At 42.7% G+C, this 21,822-nt stretch overlaps 1 protein-coding gene across 3 annotated transcripts in view; it reads right to left on the bottom strand.

The window, feature by feature from the left end:
• SORCS1 (sortilin related VPS10 domain containing receptor 1) overlaps window positions 1-21,822 on the bottom strand; it is a 580,301-nt gene that overhangs the window by 14,315 nt on the left and 544,164 nt on the right. For all 3 annotated transcript variants that reach the window (XM_013975206.2, XM_018041707.1, XM_018041708.1), the window contains exons 22-24: window positions 19,876-19,988; window positions 14,862-14,993; window positions 5,422-5,521 (exon numbers count right to left, since the gene is read on the bottom strand). In XM_013975206.2, the coding sequence (XP_013830660.2) occupies window positions 5,422-5,521; window positions 14,862-14,993; window positions 19,876-19,988 (345 nt within the window). The remainder of the gene's footprint in view (window positions 1-5,421; window positions 5,522-14,861; window positions 14,994-19,875; window positions 19,989-21,822) is intronic.

Here is a 21,822-nt window from a genome sequence, read left to right as displayed (position 1 = left end):
TGGGGGGCTCCCAAATCACTGCAGATGGTGACTGCAGCCAGGAAATTAAAAGACGTTTACTCCTTGGAAGAAAAGTTATGACCAACCTAGACAGCATATTAAAAAGCAGAAACGTTATTTGCCAACAAAGGTCCATTTAGTCCAAGCTATGATTTTTTCAGTAGCCATGTATGGATGTGAGAGTTGGACTATAAAGAAAGCTGAGTGCTGAAGAATTGATGCTTTTGAACCATGGTGTTGGAGAAGACTCTTGAGAGTCCCTTGGACTGCAAAGAGATCCAGCCAGTCCATCCTAAAGGAAATAGTTCTGAATATTCATCGGAAGGACTAATGCTGAAGCTGAAGCTCCAATACTTCAGGCACCTGATGTGAAGAACTGACTCATTTGAAATGACCTGATGCTGGGAAAGTTTGAAGGTGGAAGGAGAAGGGGATGACAGAGGATGAGATGGTTGGATGGCATTACTGACTCAATGGACATGAGTCTGAGCAAGCTCCGGGAGTTGGTGATGGACAGGGAAGTCTGGCATGTTGCAGTCCATGGGGTCAAAAAGAGTCAGACATGACTGAGTGACTGAACTGGAACTGAACTACAGTTTATAAATTAACTACACGTCTAATTATTTGTAAAAGCAATATTTACTGAACACATGATATATACAATTTTCTGTGCTAGATACAATGATAGAGACACTACAAAGACATGGTGAACTGTATCCTCAGGAAATTAAATAGGAGAGATGATGAGGATGAGACAGATAGAGCTTTAAAAAACCCATGTGAGTTCTGACAAGGGATAGATGATATCCAGGTAAAGGGTTCCAGAAAGACAACATGTAAAGGTTAACATTGAGCTGAGCCTTAAAATATAAAGACACTTAAAAGATGTAGAAAATTAGAGAAAGAGGAGTAATATTCCAATTGGGAATACCACGAGCAAAAGTACAGTTCCATCAAAACACCAGTGTTTCCAGTCCAGCCCCTAGCTTGACTGAGTCAAACTCCCCCTGTCTGCTAGAAGTGGCGCCAGCTGCCATGGGGTCCTCAAAGCCAAAGAGAGCCACTCAAGGCATGGCCCTCTCTCAAACGTCTTATAACAGCTCCTCATCCCTTCTTATTCTCACACAATCTGAAATCTTTACTTTCTTCAAGAGAGTTTCAGGAACGCCGCTCTCAGGAGCGGTGAGGACCCCAGGAGGGAATCGTACAGAAACTGAGAAGCACAGGAAGAGCTAGAAACAAAACAAGGGCTGCATTCAGAGTTTAGCTCACTTAGAGACCAAAGTTAATGCATTCCCAAACAGAACACGTGGGGGAAACAAACGAAATCCAGTCTCTAATGGCATCCAGGTACCTGGAAACGCTTACCTTGTGTTTCCATAAAAGCAAACAGGGACCTGAATTTGAAAAACAAAGCAAGGCTAGTAAATTCCTGAAAGGAGACAGTTCTTTTTCCTTGGAGATCAACTAAATTATGCATTGCCTCTCCCACCAGCAATATACTCTGGCTCAAATATTTTTAAAAGAAGGCTGTTGAACATCTGCTAAGCAATTAATAGTATGCAGTGGTGCGCTGGAATGGTCCCTGGGAAGGTATTAGCAATCCTGCTTATGAGACATGAAATGTTGCAAGCAGTGGTCCTTCTTCCCTTTTTTGAGATTGTATTTTATTTTTGTTTTCTCCTGCCTGTAAGGGGGATGAAAGGAAAGGGAAGGGAACTGAGGTGGAAGTTCGGCCTCAAATTCTCTTCCTCATCATGTCTTCTTTCACCTAGGCAAGAAAGGGGATATTTTTCTGCTTTATCTTCCTAGCCATCCCAATATGAATGTGTTAATTTCAATGTAAACAAATGATGGCAACTCTCTCAATCCAACTTATCGCCTACCCAACATGCCAAATTTTCTATGTGTGAAAGGAGAATTCCCTCCACTGTCTTGGTACCATAGTCTACCCTCTGTTCTAACAGTTAAAAAAAAATCAGGTAGTTAGAGTTAACTTAGGAACAATCTCCAACATGAAACTGATCTCTCCTATATTCAACTTCCTCATCACAGTCATTGAAGAGTGCCAGCCTTAACACAAGCCTTGTCTTTTGCATATGAAAGCCTGGCTGAGAGTAACTTTGTACCTCTCTCCCTTGGAACTGCCAGTCCTAACACTATTATGACAACATGGCTAAAATCAATACAGCGAAAATTTCCAAGACTCAATTCCTATGTCAGCCCTTGCAGTCTCTTCTTTTGTTCTTCAAACTGGAGCTGATTACCCACATATAAGTGTACATTCACTCTGGTCATCCTAGGAAGCACAAAAGGCCAGGTAATCAGGTTTCGAATTACACTGCAAAAAGGTGTATGAGAGATGTTATCAGAAGAACCTGGGGCAGCCCTGATGACTGGAAGCCAGATAATTTTCTCACTCTCTCCAAAATGGCCCAGTCTAAGTTTGGGCTTTTGCCTCAAACTACAATTTCCTTTTGTTCCCTTGGTAACCCTGCAGAATCCGTATCTATGCTGCAGAGGTCTCTCCTTCCAATCTCAGCATGTTTACCTAAGTTCCCAGTAATACACTCCCTTTTGCCAGCCCCTCCTCTGACGGATCTGAGTACTGTTCTCCATATCTCCAGCTAAGGGATGAACCATGAATATCAATTGGATAAATTTTCTAGATCTTCCCAACTTTGCATTACTCTTTGCCAATTGGAACTTAGACCAGTGGAATTATTCTTTCCTGGTTATCAGGAATGACCTTTTCTTTCCTCCATGGAACTATGGATCCATAGGTGCCTTTGCTGTATAAATTTTCCAGGCCAAGTCACTGGTTAAAGCAGTTTCAGATCATTAGCCACTTTTTGGATTTCTATCTTTTTTTTTTTTTTTTTTTAACTCTAGATCCCAGATGTCATCACAGAAAGGCATCCTTAACTAATATATAAAGTAAGATTCAAATTTAGGAAACTAATCAAACCATCTTTGGAGTGTGATATGACAACTGTCAGTGGCATGGCCACTGGGCTGATAACAAGGGATGTTTCTGGACTTTGTTTTCCAGTTTAACCAACTACGTGTAACTGCCATGTGCCACCACTGCTCACCAAAGATCAAAGGTCAACCTTCTTGGCAGGAAACAGCCAAGAAGATCATCAAACGCTCTGCGGGAAGTTTGTTCAGGCCTTAGGCTTACAGGCTGCCCTCACAGGTGCTCCGTTGTTGGTTTCTACTCTCTGTGCGCATGCTCAGTCATGCCCAACTCTTTGCGAGCCCATGGACTGTAGCCTGCCAGACTCCTCTGTGCATGCGGATTCTCCAGGCAAGAATACTGGAGTGGGTTGCCATTTCCTACTCCAGGGGATCTTTCTGAGCTAGGGATCAAACCTGTGTCTCTTGCACTGCAGGCAGATTCTTTACCATTGGGCCACTGGGGAAGTCCCTTTCTACTCTCTTATATTTTCTTATTTTCTTCAGGACCTTTTCACCATCAGTATGATTTGTAAAGTGTCATTTTCAATATGTTACCTGCCCAGCCTTCCCCACTGATGGAACCTTTATGAAGTCAGAGGCTCTATCTCATGTTGAGAACACTTCTTGGCTCAGAGTAGCCAGCAACTCAATCAATAAATGTCTGTTGATGGATGCAACTGACTGTATTCATTTGCTGCAGAATAGCAAGCTGGCTCTACTCAATCCTTGCTCCTAAGAGTCACCTTTCTCAAGTGACACTCTGAATCAGGCACATCTCTGCTCCTAGGTCTCCACGGCTTCCCAGAGTCCACCACAGGAAGAAGTAGCTCAGCCTGGCATGTTTCCACCTTCTACCTCCATGCCCCATGCTTAGTACAGTGACTTCTGTATGTTTGTTTTTTAAGTCAGTGTTTTTTTCTTTTTAAAGAAAAACATTTTATGAAATCCTAATAAAGTAAAAAGATGGAATCCAAGTAGAAAAGAGGCCAGTGGCCAACCTTCTTGGCCTTCTTCTAGACCTAAGCACACCTCCAGGAACCTCCAGGAAACCAGAGAATGGAATTGGAAAAACCTGCTCCTTATCCCCACTTATTCAGCATACCCAAAGCCCTCAGGGCTTTCATGTTCCTTCCCTGATTATTCCAAGATTATGCTTGGAATAATCTCTTCAGTTCAGTTCTATCCATCTTTCAAGGTCCTACCCAAAGACCACCTCCTCCATGAAGCCTTCCTGTGTCATTTTGACTGGCTGCGATTTACCACTGCTTTAAATTTCTCATAAACCTTTGATTGTTAATACTAAAAAAGGATAAAAGGAAAAATAACACCTGACTCTGCACCAGGCGTTACCCTAGGTGTGTAACCTAGCTTGACCCTCACACAATTCCATTGTTACAGATGCTATAGAGAAGTCTCCTCTCAGAGTCTATATACTAAGCAAGTGATGGAGCGAGACTGAAACCAATGGTCTGGCTGCAAAACTGCAAAGTCCAAGCACCCAGAAATGTGCTTAAGCAGAAGTGAAGTTGCTCAGTTGTGTCCGACCCTTTGCGACCCCATGGACTGTAGCCTACTAGGCTTCTCCATCCATGGGATTTCCCAGGGGGTTGTCAGAAATGTGCTACTGCCTCTCTATAAAGGCGTTTATGCATTTCACTTGTTCAGAGATCCCCCTACTGCCCACTTCCCCCACCCCAAAGTATCACCACCACTGCCGCCACCAAACTCTGAAACACCACAACTAGATTATACTTTCTGAAGGCAAAAGCCATTGCCTACTGGCCTTTATGCAACACCAGTAGAGCACTCTGCAAAAATAAGGACCCAATACATGGTGTTAATTTATTATTAATATAGCACAATATTATCTATTTCTATATACTTGGAACTACCTCAATTACTATTGAGACTTCTATATGGCCTTAGAAAGAATATTTTCCCCATCATCTTTTACAAGTGAAGAGACAGAAGTTCAATGACATTCATTCATTTGTAAGATACTGACCAACCTGGGGTTCAGCTCCTGGCTATGGCCCTGGACAGCTCCTAAGTCTCAGCTATTTCTATTGTGCCTCTTTATCCCAAACTGAAAGAAAGTTCTTCATAGCATGAATGATTTAAAAATAAAGTCTTACAGAAAGACCAGAAAAAAAAATTACTTGTAAAGTTAACTTTATTTTCAAGAGTTCTGTAAGATGAAATATGCTATTATCTGAGGGAATTTTAAGTGATTCAGTGATGGTTTTTGCCATGAACCAGGCAGGAAAATCACCTTTTTCTCTCACCTTGCTGGTCCCCATTAAAGCAAAAAAAAAAAAAAAAGACAAGCAAGAGAACCTCCAAAGAACAAAGCCCTATTTCTGATCAGCAGTGGCACCAGTTAGTCTTGTTTTGCTGAAACAATTTGGGATCCCCTTCTGCCAGAGCCACTAGCCAGAACCCAGGGATGGGAACACTGACCTGCTGTTAAGTGGGCTGCGTGGACAAGGACTTGGACCCCCGGCTTCAGCTCAAAGTGCACAGAGTTTTGGTTGAGCTTGTGAATCAGCAGTTCTGATATCTGAAAGGAAAAGAGAGTGAGTGCCACTAAAGTTGTCACATTGACTATATACGAATGTGCTGAGCAATATTTACCATGCCAGTCAAGGCGTCCTGATATTGTACCTGGCAGTGATATAAGTGAGTTGTATATGATTTTAAGTTTTTAGTCCAGAATATGCAGATAGAATTACCTTCTAAGCATGACTGGACTTTATATTCGAATTGCTACAAAATAGGACAATTAGGAAATCAGATCATTTCTACTGTTAAAAAATTACCATGGTATTAGTTTTAAAAAATCACCCTGGGTTTCTTTGAGAGTGCATTTGTTATACACAAGGCCTTAAAAGAAGCAAATATGTAGAATTTACAAATTCTGATGAGATTCAGACCCATTTATTTTACTTTTTGATAGTAAACTCCATCTTATTCCCTATTTTGCTTCCCTCCTCTTACCCAACTTTCCAAGAACAAGTAGTTCATGGGTATTTGTTGATGATAAACATTGTTCTACTAAAATAATAACTTATGATGTTGTAGTTCAGTTGCTAAGTCGTGTCCAACTCTTTGAGAGCCCCCATGAACTGTAGCAGGCCGGGATTCCCTGTATGTATTTATTTCAAATGTATAATTTGTATAATAAATTATACATTTGAAACAAAGCATAACCACAACTTAACATGTTGGCCGACTCTTGTTTCATACCATGAACCCAAAACCACTCCTCAGGCTGATGCATCTGTGCTGGGCAGACCCACAGAATTCTGGGTCATGAAATATTTAACTCCAATAAATGACAAAGGACCTTGTTTCAGTAGTAACAGTATAAGGCCAGATTTTCTAGACAAAGTAAAACTATTCATGTGTTTAAAGTAAAAAAACAAAAAACAAAAAAACAAAAAAAACCAGATCAGTACGCTCTTTCACTCATCCTTTTGAGTAATTTGTGAAAAGCTATCAGAGAAAACCATACTCCTATTATCTGGTCTCCTTGCCTCATTTTTAATGTTCTAAGACCCAATGTAATGTTCTATTTCATATGCTATTTAAGTCTAGTTAGATGCTTTCTGAATATCATTCTGCTAGTTAAATTCTTAAATTATTTTTCTTTTTATATTTATGGACTTTCACTCAGTCCACTGAGTTGCCAAAATGACACCTTTGATCCTTTTATCAATTAAGCAGGGCCTGACAGCTTTGTTTTCAAGCACAGGGTCTCTCGCAGAGGTCCCTGTTCAGTGATGGAACTGAACTGCCCTGCACATGAACTTCTCTGCTTAACAGCAAGAACTTGGGATGACTGTCAGTGACCTGTGACCCATGTCACGCACCTGGGATCCAGTTCAAGCTCAGCCTCTCAAATATTTCCATTTAGCAGACTGTGCAGAAAAATAAGGTTGTGATAAAATTATGTTGAAACAGCTTTATTCTTTCTATATAAGCTACTCTTTTTCCTGGGTAATGAGAAACTTCCAGAATGCTCAAGGTTTATAGGAAGAGTAGATTTCTAACAGAGATTGTGAAGAATGTTTTCCTCTGTGTTCTGTAAAGTGTTACAGTGTGCAAGTTCCTATTCTATCTTATTCTTATCATTCAATCAGTAAGACCTTTCTAAGAATTTGGTGGTGAATTTCACTAGAGGTTAAACAGAAAGGTTTGGCTCTTAAATAAACATACACACAGAGAAATGTGTATATATATGTGCGAAATATATAATCATGTATAAAATTAATATGCTTGTGTACATACACATGCTTATGTACATACACATACATATGTGCACATACATATGTAATTGTATTTGCAGAAAAAATAACTTGAATAAGAAAACATCAGAAGTAATTAAGAAATTGTCCTGTTTTTCAGAGTCCATCCCATGAACAAAACGGGACTGTGTATATGCATGAGAAAGACATCTCTCTTCCAACTTGCTGAAGTGATATGTATTTCTTCTCCCTGATAATGTTTCTTCCTCAAGAAAGAGATATAGATAAGAAACCAGAAAAGTGTTCATCTGAACAATATACTTCTAATTTATAATCTCCAGGAGAGTCCCTTGAAGAAAATAATTAACTTCCCAAATTTGTTCTGGTTTATAACATTGCTTCATCGGTTTTACTTGTATCATTTACAAAATTAAACAGGCTATGCAAAAATGGAAACAGCGAAAGCATATTCCATGGACTTCCCTTTGCGTCAAACAGCACACAAAAAAGATAACATACTTTGTGGTGTGCGAAAGAACTTATGCACAGAAATAGAACTAAATAAAATTTACACTGCATACAAGAATGAGCTCAATTAGAACCATGCATTTCTCTATGTGCGTAAATGGATACGAAACTGTTGACAGATTTTGACAATATTTTAAATGTTTCCCATGCCACCTGCAGAAGCGTTTATCCTGTATTGTCTTCATCATTTGTGAATTATTACATATATTTTCATATATATAATATATAGTATCTATGCATTGAACACTTTCTATTGGCAAAGTTACACATTTCGCAGTATTTTTTTTCCTAGCACAACATAGCTCCATTGAAAGCAACATGAAGCCTAAAGGACGCTCCTAAGTTTATCCTGTTAATATTTGAAGAATTGAGACTAGAATTTCATTCTGTTTGACTCCTAATCTCAGGGCATTTCCATAAAAAACATTTTCCTCGAGCCAGCTGACAAAGACACAAAAAGTATATAGGAGGAGGTCCAGCTGAGCACATTTAGGAGATAAAAAATTGTAGCATATCATTAACTATGCTTCTGTTTCTCATCTAACTGTGAAGCACATGATTTATAACACCGGGCCCGTGTCATCTGACCAATTTGAGCTACAGGCAATTCCTAACCGTAGCCTCAGGACTGCTACATTCTATTCAACAGTTAATATAATTTATAATGTTTGTGAGAGCCTTTGGCCATGAAAGGAATAGAATAAACTGCGACTATAGAACAGTGTGGTGACAGCCTAAATGAAAGAACACAAGCTTGCATGATAAAGACTCGCGTGAAATAGTGTGTAATTGCCAGGAGCTTGGTCCTCCTGAAACAAGCTGAATCTGTTCATTTTTCTTTCTCTGCCCAGTGCAAATGTGTCTTCCTAGCAAATTTCATTTACCTTTGTACTGTCACCCCTCTTCTGTTGCTCTCCATTTCCTATTCTCCTACAGCTAAATAATCATGAGCAAAGAAAAATCTATTATTCTTGGTGTCTGCCTATTTGATGGAATATGCCTATGATTCAAGTGCAACCCACACGTCATTTAAACTACCACTTAAATAGACAGTGGCAACTCAATACAAATACTTGGAAAGACGCTTTCAAAAGGGTGCTGTGGAAGGGACCAGGTACATGGAAAACATCAATTCTCCTTCTCAGCTTCTACACAAGCGTGAAATTTGAGTGTGGTAATCAGAACAGGGGTCAGGCTGAGGTAACGATGTTACAGTTTTGAGGACTTGAAACAAAGGAAGCGTGCTTTCTGCTTAACGCTCCGTATCCACTGCAGGTAGACGTGATGCTGTGCTCATTATAGTCACACAGGGACATCGGCTGGTAGATCAGCCCCCTCAACTGTACACACCACCAGAGGAGGGGAAAAAAGAGTTCTCTGGGTTCTAGAGACAAAATTTGAATACTTCAGCTTGGAAGTGACGCATCGCTTCTGCTCCCACTTCATTGGCCAGAACTAATCACACGGCTCTGCTCACAGAAGAGACTACTGGTACCCAGAAGTGGTGAGCTGGAGATGGTTGGTCAACAGAATAGATCGCTACCACAGAAAGAACACATTCAACACCCAAACAATGCTTAATAAAACCAACAGAGGAAAATCGACTCTCAGATAATGAGAATGGAAGTGTCAAATGCTGAAACAGGAAGAAAGAGAAGCTTAAGGACAGCAGAGCAGTGGTGACTTATGAAACATGACACCCAAAGAAATGATACAGAGTGAAAGTATTAATATACACTCAGAATGGGCTTTAGCAGATTTACCAATGGCAAACCTATAGTGGGCCACCCAACTAATGCTTATCTGAAGTTGAGAGGAGGGATGGAAATGCTACTGAACGTAAGGAACGTTTTGGTGCCAGGTTTAGGAGACTTGCCTGGGATTACCTTGGAATGGACATAGTCAAGCCTGATCCTGTTAGGTTATTAAGGGCTCTTTAAAGAGTAATTGAAAGATATTGCTTTTGGAATTAACAGAGAAAGATCTTTCCCAATGATCATGATTTCTGGGTTAATACAGGGAACGAGCGATGGAGCCAAACGGGACTTCTACTTATCAGTTCTGTTCTTTGTTAGCACCAAAGCATCAGCTTGACTACAGTGTCTAAGAAGTTCTTCCTGGATGACATAATGAAGAAATAATGTGGCCCAGTTCACTTCCTTTCCCTAAATTCCCCATCACCAGCTCCAAACTTCTCTCCTTCTCCTTTTGCTGTATTCTTTCAGCACAGCTCTTGTCTATTCTTTCGATTATAACTTCCTGTTTTAGTGACCTTCCTTGTGAACTTCAAAATATTTCTACAACCTCTCTCTTTGAAAAATCGGGACAGGGCAGACTGAGTATATTGAAAATGGTCTAGGATTATTTATTACATTTCACAATGAATCTTTAATTTCTAAAATTATTGCCAATAACCTGTTCCATTTTTAGAGGCTCTTTTTCTTTCCCTGGATTTTGGTTTCTGCACCTGTCAAATGTATATGACAACACAAACAACTAAGAGGAAATTCGTCGTTGGTGGTTGACATTTCATCCATAGCCGTTCTGTTCCTTTTAAATGCGTCCATACCTACCCTTTAAGGATTCAGCAAGACAACATGCAGGTTCTCTGTCTCCCCAGCACAGCATTACAAACACAGCATGATGGTCCTTTCTCCTTCCAGGAAAGCCAGATACAAATGTGCTCACCTCTGAGGACTCAGAGAGAAGCTGGCAAGTGGTGCAGGGGGTGGAGTATGCTCCACACCTGAGCAGCTGGCCCCAGGCAGCAAGAGGGTCTATCCCTGATGAGGCCAGCTAAGGGCAAGTGAGCCTTTTCTTACTCTCTGGAGATGTGAAGTCAAGAGTGGTGGAACCCTCCCAGACAGAGGTCACTTGATTAACCCAGCCCACCGTTCTCCAGATAACAAGGTCAAGTGCTTCTCACTGCGAGGAGTTTTCAATTTATTTCACAGACAAGATAACTCAATCTAAGCCAGCATCTGTCCTCCCCGGGCAATGCTGTTAGAGGAAGTAAGGGAGGAGAGCCAAGAGCCCTTTGTGGGGGACCTCCCCGCCCAGTCATCAGGGTCCACCTGGCCAGGTCTCACTTTTTCCCCTGCTGGGAGTCTGTGCAGTAACTTGACAAAAAGGGGGCCAGAGTATTGAGAGAGAGAGAATAAAGCCAGCTCTTCCCAAGTTCCATCTAATTCAGAGTGCAGCCTTTAAAGGAGTGGGGTCCTGGTTGTCCTTTTCACTTTGCACTCAGTTGCAATTTCTATGTAATTTATGACAAAGGAAGTCAGTTGCTTTTGCCTGCCTCCAGTTCCTTCTCTCTCCCCACCCATATTTTTCTTTAAGGACCCATGTCCTTCTTTATTCTCAGCCCATTTGATTTAGGAGGGGCTCCCTTAACTCCTGATCTGGGGGAGGGTATGACATATTGAGTTATCACTGACAGAGCCCTAGCCTTCTGACTACCAGGCTAGTTGAGACATCTCCACTTTACCGAGGTCGAGCCTGTGAGAATTATCACCCTAGGCTTTTGGGGTGCACTCAGGGAGAGGAACTGTCTTTTGAATGGAATTGATAAGATGACTAAATAAAAGACTGGGTGGGGCTTCCTGGGGCCATTCTCGTCTCCCTGTGTGCTGGCTTCATTCTCAGGCAGACTTCTCGTGTGGTCACAACAGAAAGAGATAGAGAAAGAGGGACAGACAAAGACAGGGGAGTAAGCTGATGATGCGTCCTCTCTGAGTTATCCATGCCTGGGCTGGACTTCCCAACTAAATAAGCTCATAACTGCAAATTTCCAGTGAAATTAGTTTGAACAGAATATATGTTCATTTCATCAGAGGAAAAAAAAATCCCTACAAAACTCAAAGCAAAGCATCTGTTGCTCATTTCCTGGGGCAGCAGCCTTGATACCTGGGGGTCTTGCAGAAGTCAAGTGGTACCCAAATCCACATGGGCAGCATGACGGAACAAGGGGACCACTAGACTTGAGGGTTAGTTGCAGGAACAGAACTAGAATCTCCTCCTTAAAGAGTTGCGTCTCCTCAGGCAATTCACAGCTCCCTGTGGGGGTCTGAACTCATTAATTTCAAAGTGACTGAGTCAGAAAGAAGAATTAAAGGACCTCTCAGGATCATAACTATAGGATTCCTGTGGGCAGCACCTGTATTGCTATTCTTGACACAGTTTACATGCTGATTTCATTACTGTACTTATTAATTGGGTAGTAACAGTTTCCATAAGACACTGATTTCTCATATGCTGGGCTTGGTCACTGAAATTAGTTTCATTCCTGCATAAGGCTGCTACACTGGCAATTCCCTTAGCTAAAGTTACAGTCTCCCTTGGTACTCTGCTGCTTTCCCTCAATGCCATCCATCTGCCTGATAACTTAGATGAGTCATCTTCCCTCTAGTTTACTCATTGACGTGTTCTTTCTGTTCCCTGCTATCTTTGTTCTTTCCTGTAATTCCATTCATTAATCTTTTTCTCCTTATTGTCACCATCTTCTTTCTGCCAATGCATGCCCCGGACTATACTAGTCTTTAATATGCCTATATATATTTTTTTGCATTTCTCATATACTCTCCTACCAAAAAATGTCCATAAATGTAACCATGATCTATTTACCATTTACTGAGTAACCTCCATAGTCAAGGGCTTTGCTGCCTCATTTCTTTAATGATCTGTCAAACATCCCATGAGACAGGTATTATTGATTATGTGATTTTGGCTGGATTATTGATCTTTTCTGAATTTTCCTCATCTATAAGATATAAGCAATGGATATAAGAGCTGAAACTAGAAACCTGGTCTATATTTCTCCAAACCTGTGGTCTTTCTAAAACATATCTGAACTTGCTACATGTGCACTGAATGTTAAGTTTCATAGCTTTCGAGCAAGCCAAGCCAGCTGCCTTTGGGTCTCTGATTAATGGCTCATCAGTACATGAGACTTGGCTGCCTCAGGGACACTCACTCAAGTCTCTGAGAATGTCTCTGGAGAAGACACTCAGACAAGATAAAGAGAAAGAAGAACTCTAGGGAACACAGACAGTTAGACCAAGATATACCCTCACACAAGTAAACCAACTTTCAGAGAACACATGCCTCTTCTTCCTACATTTTCTCTCAAATAAACATCTAGAAACTATATTTTAGAGAGAGAATGAAAAGTATTGGAAATTGAGATGTGCAGATGATGTGGTACCTGGGAACTTAGCTGGCTCTAAACCTGGACTCCTCCATATTGAGAAGATGATATTGTGGATTTCATAGGCAAGCCACAAGATTTTCAGAGGAGGCACAAATATACATGTTTCAACCTAAATGCCCTGGATAGGGATCTACACCCCTCTTAGTCTCATCAGCAGTGTGGTGATAAGAAACACATCATTTTTCCTCCCACTGAACTGCAGGTGCAGAGAATAATTTATAGAATATAACCGGAAGCTGAAAGTGAGGGCTGAGCAAAGTCAGACGCAAAGTTGATGGGTTCCCTGCTGTCTGACGTTCAAGTGCAATTCACTAGGAGATGGGGTTCACTGGGGCTTTCCTTGACAGCTCTGTTATTTACACATGAAAAAATATATAGATGTGAGTCTTCTGCCAACTGAGAAAGCAACTATTGAAAGGTGAGTGTGTCCTAGGAGGTGGGCCAGGTTGTAATTTGGGGTTGTTGCTAACAAGGCTGTGATAGAGGTTTCTCAAGTCATCTTGGAGACTAGAGATCAAGGGACTAGATTATGGGTTAATTCTAAGTCAACTGAAAAGCTCCAAGTACTAAAAGGAGAAAAAGTTAATATTTACTTAGTATCTGACAGGAATCCTGTTTTTAATATATCTGTCAGAGAGCATTGAGAAACCAAAGTCATATAGTTTCCAACAGGGTGACCAGGCCAAGACTGATCATTTTAACTGAGTGAAGAATAAGAACAACAATAATGACATCATCATAGTACTAATCTTCACTATGCGAGTGTGCTAAGTTGGTTCAGTCGTGTCTGACTCTCGGTGACCATATGGATCATAGCCCACCAAAGTTCCTCTGTCCGTGGGATCCTGTATCCAAGAATACTGGAGTGGGTTGCCCTCCTCTGAGGGATCTTCCCAACCCAGGGATCAAATCCGTGTCTCTTACACCTACCTGCATTGGCAGGCAGGTTCGTTACCACCAGCAGCACCTGGGAAGCCCAATCCTCACTACAGAGATGGATAATATGAAGTTAAAAGGAAGAACAGGAGAAAAAAGACCTAAGGGAGTAGAAGAGAGAGAACCTCTCTCTCATACACCCATACACACACACACACACACACACACACACACACACACACACACACACACATAGACACTCTAATACTCCAGAGGTGCTAGAGATGAGGAAAGCAAATCCCATATAGCCAGGGGAGGTACTTGGAGTCAACATTACTCATTCATTATCAACTCAAATCATCGTGGACTGGTGGCAATAAAGAGGACTCATGATTTGTATAAAAGTTGTGCCTTTTTATAAAGATATGCCATTTGATTCTCAGGGATTCTGTGGTGGCTCAGAGGGTAGAGTCTGCCTGCAATGTGGGAGACCTGAGTTTAATCCCTGGGTCAGGAAGATCCAGGCACCTAAATTTGATCCCTGGAGGAGAAAGTGGCAACCCACTCTAGTATTCTTGCCTGGAAAATCCCACAGACAGAGGAGCCTGACGGGCTACAGCCCATAGGGTTGCAAAGAGCCAGACACAACTGAATGACTTCACTTTCACTTCGATTCTCACGATGCAAGTATGTGAAGCAACATAAATTGATTTGACTTCTACACATTGTTCAGCCTCTTGTGTTTTTCCTGCCACCTAATACCTTGGACAGTTTGCCATGTCAGTACACGGATTTATCTTGTCTACTGTAAACACTGTAGATGGATATACCCTGAGTGGTTTAGCCACTGCTGACAATACATACTCTTGCACATGTTCTCTGGTGATGCTGTAGTTAAAGCCCAAGATTAATTTTCTTTAGGGAGGATGGGAAAGTGGAAGGGTCCACAAGTGGGAACCCTCAGAGCTGCTGTTCTGGTCAGGCACTAGTGGGGTCGTGGCTCAGAGAGGGAGAAGCTGGCATGCTACCTAGGGACTCACCTGCTCCAGGTCCTCGGTTGGCCTTTTGTTTTCTCCTGTGGGGTCCTGATGGGGTAAGACAAAGAGCTCTGCAGCGGTGGGCAGGCCAGGCAGCACTGCCACCAAGATGTGCTGGCCCGGAACCCCGGTGGCCTGAGGGAGAGACACAGAGGCACACGTGAGTCCTGGGGAAAAGAAAGCTGATGAGAGGGAACCATATGTTCAGGGGGGAGTTGGGGAGTGGTGTAGTAAGAAGGCACACAGGGTTGGAGATGGGGTGTGAAAGCAGGGTCCTGGGTGCACTTGTGGGGGAAGGATGCAAGGGCCAGAAACGGGTTCAAGCCAGACTCTGCAGTCTGGTCCCCTTCTCTGTCCCCATGAGACCTTAAATACTTTGCATCTTCTCAAATTAAAAAGCGGTATAATGGTAGTACCTTCCTTGTAAAAGTAAGTGGACCCTGTCAGTGAGAAGGCCGTCACTCAGCCTTATCTTCTGACCCTCGAGATATAACACTTTTTAACCTAGCTTCCTCCTTCCTCAAAGCACCAGCATTCTCTCCAAATCCACCAGGCATACCTCTATCACCTAACCTAACAGCACGCCCCAGACCACAGCCTCCAGGTATCTGTTGAGTTCTCCAAAGCATCAGACCCCAGTGATCAGCTAAGGAAGCTCTCTTAGCCCCTCCCCCTGCTACCCTTCAATCTTCTATTAAAATCATGCACATCACTCAAAAACTTCCTCTTTACTGAGCCTACTTTCTAGATGTTTCTAGAATTCAGTTGGCTACAATTTCGGCATTTCTCTGGAGCATTCAGTCAGAATGTCATGTGTTTGTTGTACAAGAACTTCTCACATTTACTCCAAAATCTTCATTCTGCATGTGGATGAATGGAGGCACTCTTTTCCCAGATATCTCAGTGGGAAGCCTTGTCTCACCTATGATATGGCACTCTCCTTTCAACATCCTATCTAAGCAGCCTGTGAGATATTTACAAGTGATCCTATTGGTTCCTTTCTATTTAAAATCCGCCCACCCCTGCCTTGTTAATATCTCAATTCAGCCTCTATGTTCACTCCCCTCAAGCTTTACAACAGCCTCCCCATCTCCAGGAGACAGACTACTATCAATACTTAACAATTTATCCCCCTATAGTCCAACTCAGATAGTGCATCCCCATCCAAATTCATGCACAAATTACCATTGCCAAGTGGATTAGATTTACATTCAAAGCCTTCAGCAATATGGTCCCACCTTTCCTTCCTACACTAATTATCCACAGCTCACACAGTCATCTTATGCTTAACTGAATAGACTCATCTGCAATTTCTCAACTTCCAGTCTTTTCTTGCAAATGTTTCTGTGTATCTCTGCCGAATATCTTTTCTATACATTTGCTGCTAGAACATCATGAAGTTCTAGAACAACATAAAGTCCACTCATTTCAGTATATTTTTTCACGATTTCCAGTTAGGTGATTGTTGGGTTCTGAAATCTACCTTTATATCTTTCTTCAAGTAGTAAGAAATTCCATTTACTGGATCTTTACCATGTGTCTGGCATTGTCCTAAGAACTTCTTAATATAATGTAATGCAATCTCCCACAAGGACTCTTTAAAGCACGTATTACTATACCTCTCTGTGCAGGTGAAGACTCGGGTTGCGAGTCCCCAGGAAGCTGACTCTGAGCTTAGCATGTAGGGTGTTTATTAGGGGACATTCTTAGAATCAACAGCTATACAACTGAAGGCAAGGAAGCAAAAATGGGTAGAGGGAGAAGCTGAGCTATGATAAAGGTCAACAACAGCCTCAGACAACCTTGCAGGGAATGAGAATGGCCCTTCAGATTTGCCTGAGGTTGAGCTGAGGGCATCACTGGACAAGAGCCACTCAGAAAAGGACACAACGTGGGGGGAAGGCAGCTGAAACATCTGCCCACAGCTCTCCCAGTAGCTAAGGCAACTGTATCTCCCATAAGGGGAATCTGGATGGTACATCCCTATTTCTGCTACGGGACAGACAGTAGACGAAGGAAAGCTCAACAGTGGCTCGATGCCATCTAAGTAATGAGTGGTGACACTCAGTTTGGAACCTTGGTCTGACCATGATGCCTCTGTCCTTTACCAGGGCTCTCCTGCCTTCTTCCTCCTGACACACAAAGCAGCTCCTGTCCCAGCCGGTATCATACTGTTTTACAGCCCTCCAGGATGCTAAAGTCAAATATTATGTCTAAACTCATCCTTATCATTGACAATGTTTACTGAAGGACTTTCAATTAAAGATCCCATTGCAAAATATCAATAGAAAAACCCCAGTTGATGCGGAAAAAGGCAACTGATTTACATATTGAATTTCATTACAGAATGAATAGGAAGAAAACTACAATTAAGTTGACATCCAGTTGAGCTTCTTATAGAGCTTATTAGGGGACACCTGGCAATAGGGTGTGTTCTTTAGGACTTAAGGAAGTGGCTGAGAATATTTACTATCTCAAAGCCAACGTGGGGAGCTAGGAACTAGGGCTGGTTCAGCTGCCTCTTAGGATTGGGTAACCACGGAGTCTTCAAAACTCCCTCCACTCCATCACCTCTTATTCTGAGGGATGTGAAGCCAACCTGTTTGTTCTGCATTTAGCTGATTATGCTCTGCAGCGGCCTAGAAGTATCAATGAGCAGTCAAATATAACCTAGTGGACAGCTGGTGGAAGGGTGGCAGCCCAGAGCATCCGATCCCCTTACAATTAATGTGAAGAGAAAACAGCCTGGAAAACATCACTGCTGAACTAATGCTTGGTTGATAAGTCACCTGGGGGTGTTGGACAGCTGCCTAGGAGATCTACAGGGACACAGATCTCTGAAGGAGGTGGGCTGTGAGTTCACTGAAGGCTATAAGTCATCTCTCTAGGACAGCAGAGAAGAGAAACCAGTTGTCACCCTAGTGACAAGCAGCTCCAAGGATAAAGGGGACTGTGGTTTGGTAGCTTCACCCCCTGGTGGCCACAATGTTTAGCCATTGACAATGTCATTGATGCTCAGAGTCTTTAAGACAAAGGTGAGATGGCATTTACCCGGAGGCAGAGAAAATAACCCTTCCCCATCCCACTATTCCAATTACTGTCCTCTCTCCATTTAACAAGACAAAAGACCCAGCAGAGTGGAGTGGGCAGAAAACTACTTGATCAAGATATAAACCTTGAGGTCTGACTCCAGAGACTGATTTTAAGCTGTACAACTTTGGGCAAGTTATTTGCCTCTATTCACCTGTAAAATGGGGATAATCATGCTATCCATTTCTACATCATAAGCTAGCTTTCTTTTTTGTGATTATATGTGTCTAAAAATGCAAAACACTGAGAAGAGTTTCTGGAATTTTTAAAGTACTAAATGAATATCCACAAAGACAATGGTATGATTATGGGGAACATCAGCTCTTTGCCAAAAGGCTGAATATGAGATCAGTTTTCTGGGCGGAGGTTATCTGAATGGCTTTAATTCTTCTCATCCCTTTGTGTCATGAGGCACCATGCGTCAGGTGCAGGAGAGAATGTATAACTAATCCTAAATTGACTTTTCTTTTAGGCTAAGAGTAGACCTCATTTTCTTGGGCCCAAAATCACTGCAGATGGTGATAACAGCCATGAAATTAAAAGATGCTTGTTCCTTGGAAGAAAAGCTATGACAAACCTCAACAGCATATTAAAAAATAGAGACATCACTTTGTCGACAAAGGTCCAGCTACTCAAAGCTATGGTTTTTCCAGAAGTCATGTATGGATGTGAGAGTTGGACCATAAAGAAGGCTGAGCACCAAAGAATTGATGCTTTCGATTAATGCTTTCAATCTGTGGTGCTGAAGAAGACTCCTGAGAGTCCCTTGGACACTAAGGAGATCAATTTCAGTCTATTCTAAAGGAAATCAGTCCTGAATATTCATTGAAAGGACTGATGCTGAAGCTGAAGCTCTAATACATTGGCCACCCGATGTGAAGTGTTGACCTGATGAAAAGAGTCGACAAAAGAAAAGACCCCAATACTGGGAAAGATTGAGGGCAGGAGGAGAAGGGAGCAACAGAGGATGAGACTGTTGGATGGCATCATGGACTCAATGGACACGAGTTTGAGCAAACTCTGGAAGACAGTAAAGGACGGGGAAGCCTGGCATGCTTCAGTCCATGGGGTCACAGAGAGTCAGACAAGACTGAGCGACTGAAGAATAACCACCAAGAGTAGACGTTAGGGAAAAGTCATTTCTGATTTTCTGGGTTTGTGCAATAAACCCAGGCAGCTATATGAGCAGATATTCATTTCTCTGATTGTTTATGGAAGTGGAGTATGCAGGCAGAATGTGCCTAGACGAAGATGTCTTGTCAAATTGTGGGTGACATTTGTTCAGAAGGGGATGGACCTTACCACCTAGTTACCCTCCCAGAAACCAGATTGGATTCAGATCCTTCACTTTGATTTTGTAGCTTTGCCACTTATTAGCTGTGAGGCTTTAGACAAGTTATTTAACTTCACTGAACCTCAACTGCTTGATCAACAAATAGAGACAATAATATTTTGCTCCTGGGGCTGTTGCGGGAAAGGAGTGCTGTTAGAAAGAACTGGGGCATAGTAAGATGACTGCCTTCCTGTGCTGGGCACTCGCTGTGCTGGGCATTCACGGGGCTGGAGCCCAGGCTGCTCTTACTAACGGTATTCACTCTATGCCTTTCCGTATTATGCCCAGTAGCTATTTCACACGTACTGACAGCTAACTGTGAATTCTGCCGTGACTGTCACATATTGCCATGGTCTTCTCTAAGCAGGACATAAAGGGTAAGGACCCCGTGATTATTCCATTTCCTGTTCCCCGTGGCACCTGTGACATGTCTGCACATGGGGGGCTCAGCTTTGCAGGTATCAGACTGATGACACCCGCTTCCCCTGGCCTCTGGCTCTTTCCTGCCATTTCTTAGTGCAAGGGTCCCCTCTCCCTGAAGGACAAGGGCAGACAGGGAAAGGGCCTGGGCCAGAAGGAGCTGGCCACACTCACCTCCACCAAGGCCTTTTTGATGACTCGGCTGACGTCTCTCCTCCACTCAGGGATGTCTGGGTTGTAATCGTCCAGGTTTGGAGAAAAGGACAGGCGAAGAGATCGGAATTCCTCTGTGGACACCAGAGTAGAGGGGTTACTATAAGTCAGATCAGCCTCTCAGGAAATCTGTTATACTTTCTATTTTATGCAAAGCCCTAATGCAGGGTCCTTGTCCTCCGCACTCACCAGAAAGACCTTACTAGAAGGCAAGGTCAACATCCTATGCTTCTTACCTCTGAGCTCCTTTTCCAGGCCAAAGCTTTAGTCCGTGACCCATGCTTCACTCCACAGCTTTGTGCATTGTCCCCAGTTCTAGCCCTTGTGCTCCTGGACGCTAAAGGCACACACCTGGAGCACTCTGACTGCATCACAGGTTTCTGCCCCTGGGCCTTTGAACACACAGCCGCTTTCCCAGAATGATCCCCTCTTCCCACCTTCCACGCGTGCAACACTCAAGCTCTACTTTGAGTTCTCACTGACTTAATACTCTTCCCACCACATTTTACTTTTCTTTTTTATGGTACAGCTGTGCTCTGCACATACTTTCATTATCATTATATAATGATATATATAGTGTATGATTATATAATTATAAAATTCATCATAGTCATTCTATTGCTAAATTTTGTTTGCATGGGAATTTCACTGAAAGGAATTTTCAACTCTTTATTTCAAGGATTTTGCTAGTTGTCACAGTAGCCTCTGAGTTAATCTTGGTCCCCCAGAAAGTAGATGAAATTATAAAGGCGATGATTTTGCGAGGAGAATTGTCTTTAACAGAATATGGGGAGGAAAGCAGAGGATCTTGGAGCACTGTCAGACCATGCCGCATATATGACACAATGCAAGAGAGGGAGGAAGGTTCAGCGAGACTGATGGGAGACCCATGAGCTGAAGTCAGCCAGAGGAGCCCTGTGTCCCAGGAATGGGCTCACCTTAGTATTCCTATTGCATTCAATCACTGGCTGGATGGTGCAGCCTTGGTTCTAACATGGTGATGGGTTTCAGAGCACAGCCCTGAGGGGGTCCTATCACACAGTCTACTCAGATCACACTGCTCCCCTGAAATCTGTGGAAGGTTCCTCACTGCACTTAGAATAAATTCAGATTCATATCATGGCCTCCCTAGTGCCACACAAACCAGCAACAAGTGCCTCCTGCCACATGTCCTGTGGGCTGCCCTGCACTCCATGACGCCATCCTTCCCCATGTTCCGCAGTCTGTAAGCTTCTTCCCACGTTACCATGCCTCTACTTCCCCAGAGGAAAGCCTGCTCAGCTCCTTTTCAGCCTTCAATTCTCCTGCAACCTCAGGTATCCTCCCTTTCACCAATGTGCTAATACCTTTCATCATGTGACCCTATTTGTCTTCACCAAACTTCTTACTATTTAAATTGTTTTGTTTGAGGGGTAAGGGGGGAGGGACAAATTGGGAGGTGGGGATTGACATATACACACTACTGTATATAAAACAGATAACTAAAAAGGAACCTACTGTGTAGCACAGGGAACTCTGCTCAATACTCTGTAATGGCCTATATGGGAAAAGAACTGAAAAAAAGAGTGGATTTATGCATACGTATGGGCTTCCCTGGTGGCTCAGACAGTAAAGCTCCTGCCTGCAGTACAGGAGACCTGGATTCAATCCCTGGGTTGGGAAGATGCCCTGGAGAAGGAAATGGCAACCCACTCCAGTACTCTAGCCTGGAAAATTCCATGGACTGAGGAGCCTGGTAGGCTACAATCCATGGGATCACAAAGAGTCAGACTGGACTTCACTTTCACTTTCACGCATATGTTTAATTGATTTACTTTGCTGTACACATGAAACTGGGTTTCCCTGGTGGCTCAGAGGTTAAAGCGTCTGCCTCCAATGCAGGAGACCCAGGTTTGATCCCTGGGTCGG

This window comes from Capra hircus, chromosome 26 (genome assembly GCF_001704415.2).
Source record: "Capra hircus breed San Clemente chromosome 26, ASM170441v1, whole genome shotgun sequence".
In the NCBI taxonomy this organism is placed as follows: Eukaryota; Metazoa; Chordata; class Mammalia; order Artiodactyla; family Bovidae; genus Capra; species Capra hircus.
This window is presented reverse-complemented; position numbering and strand designations above follow the sequence as displayed.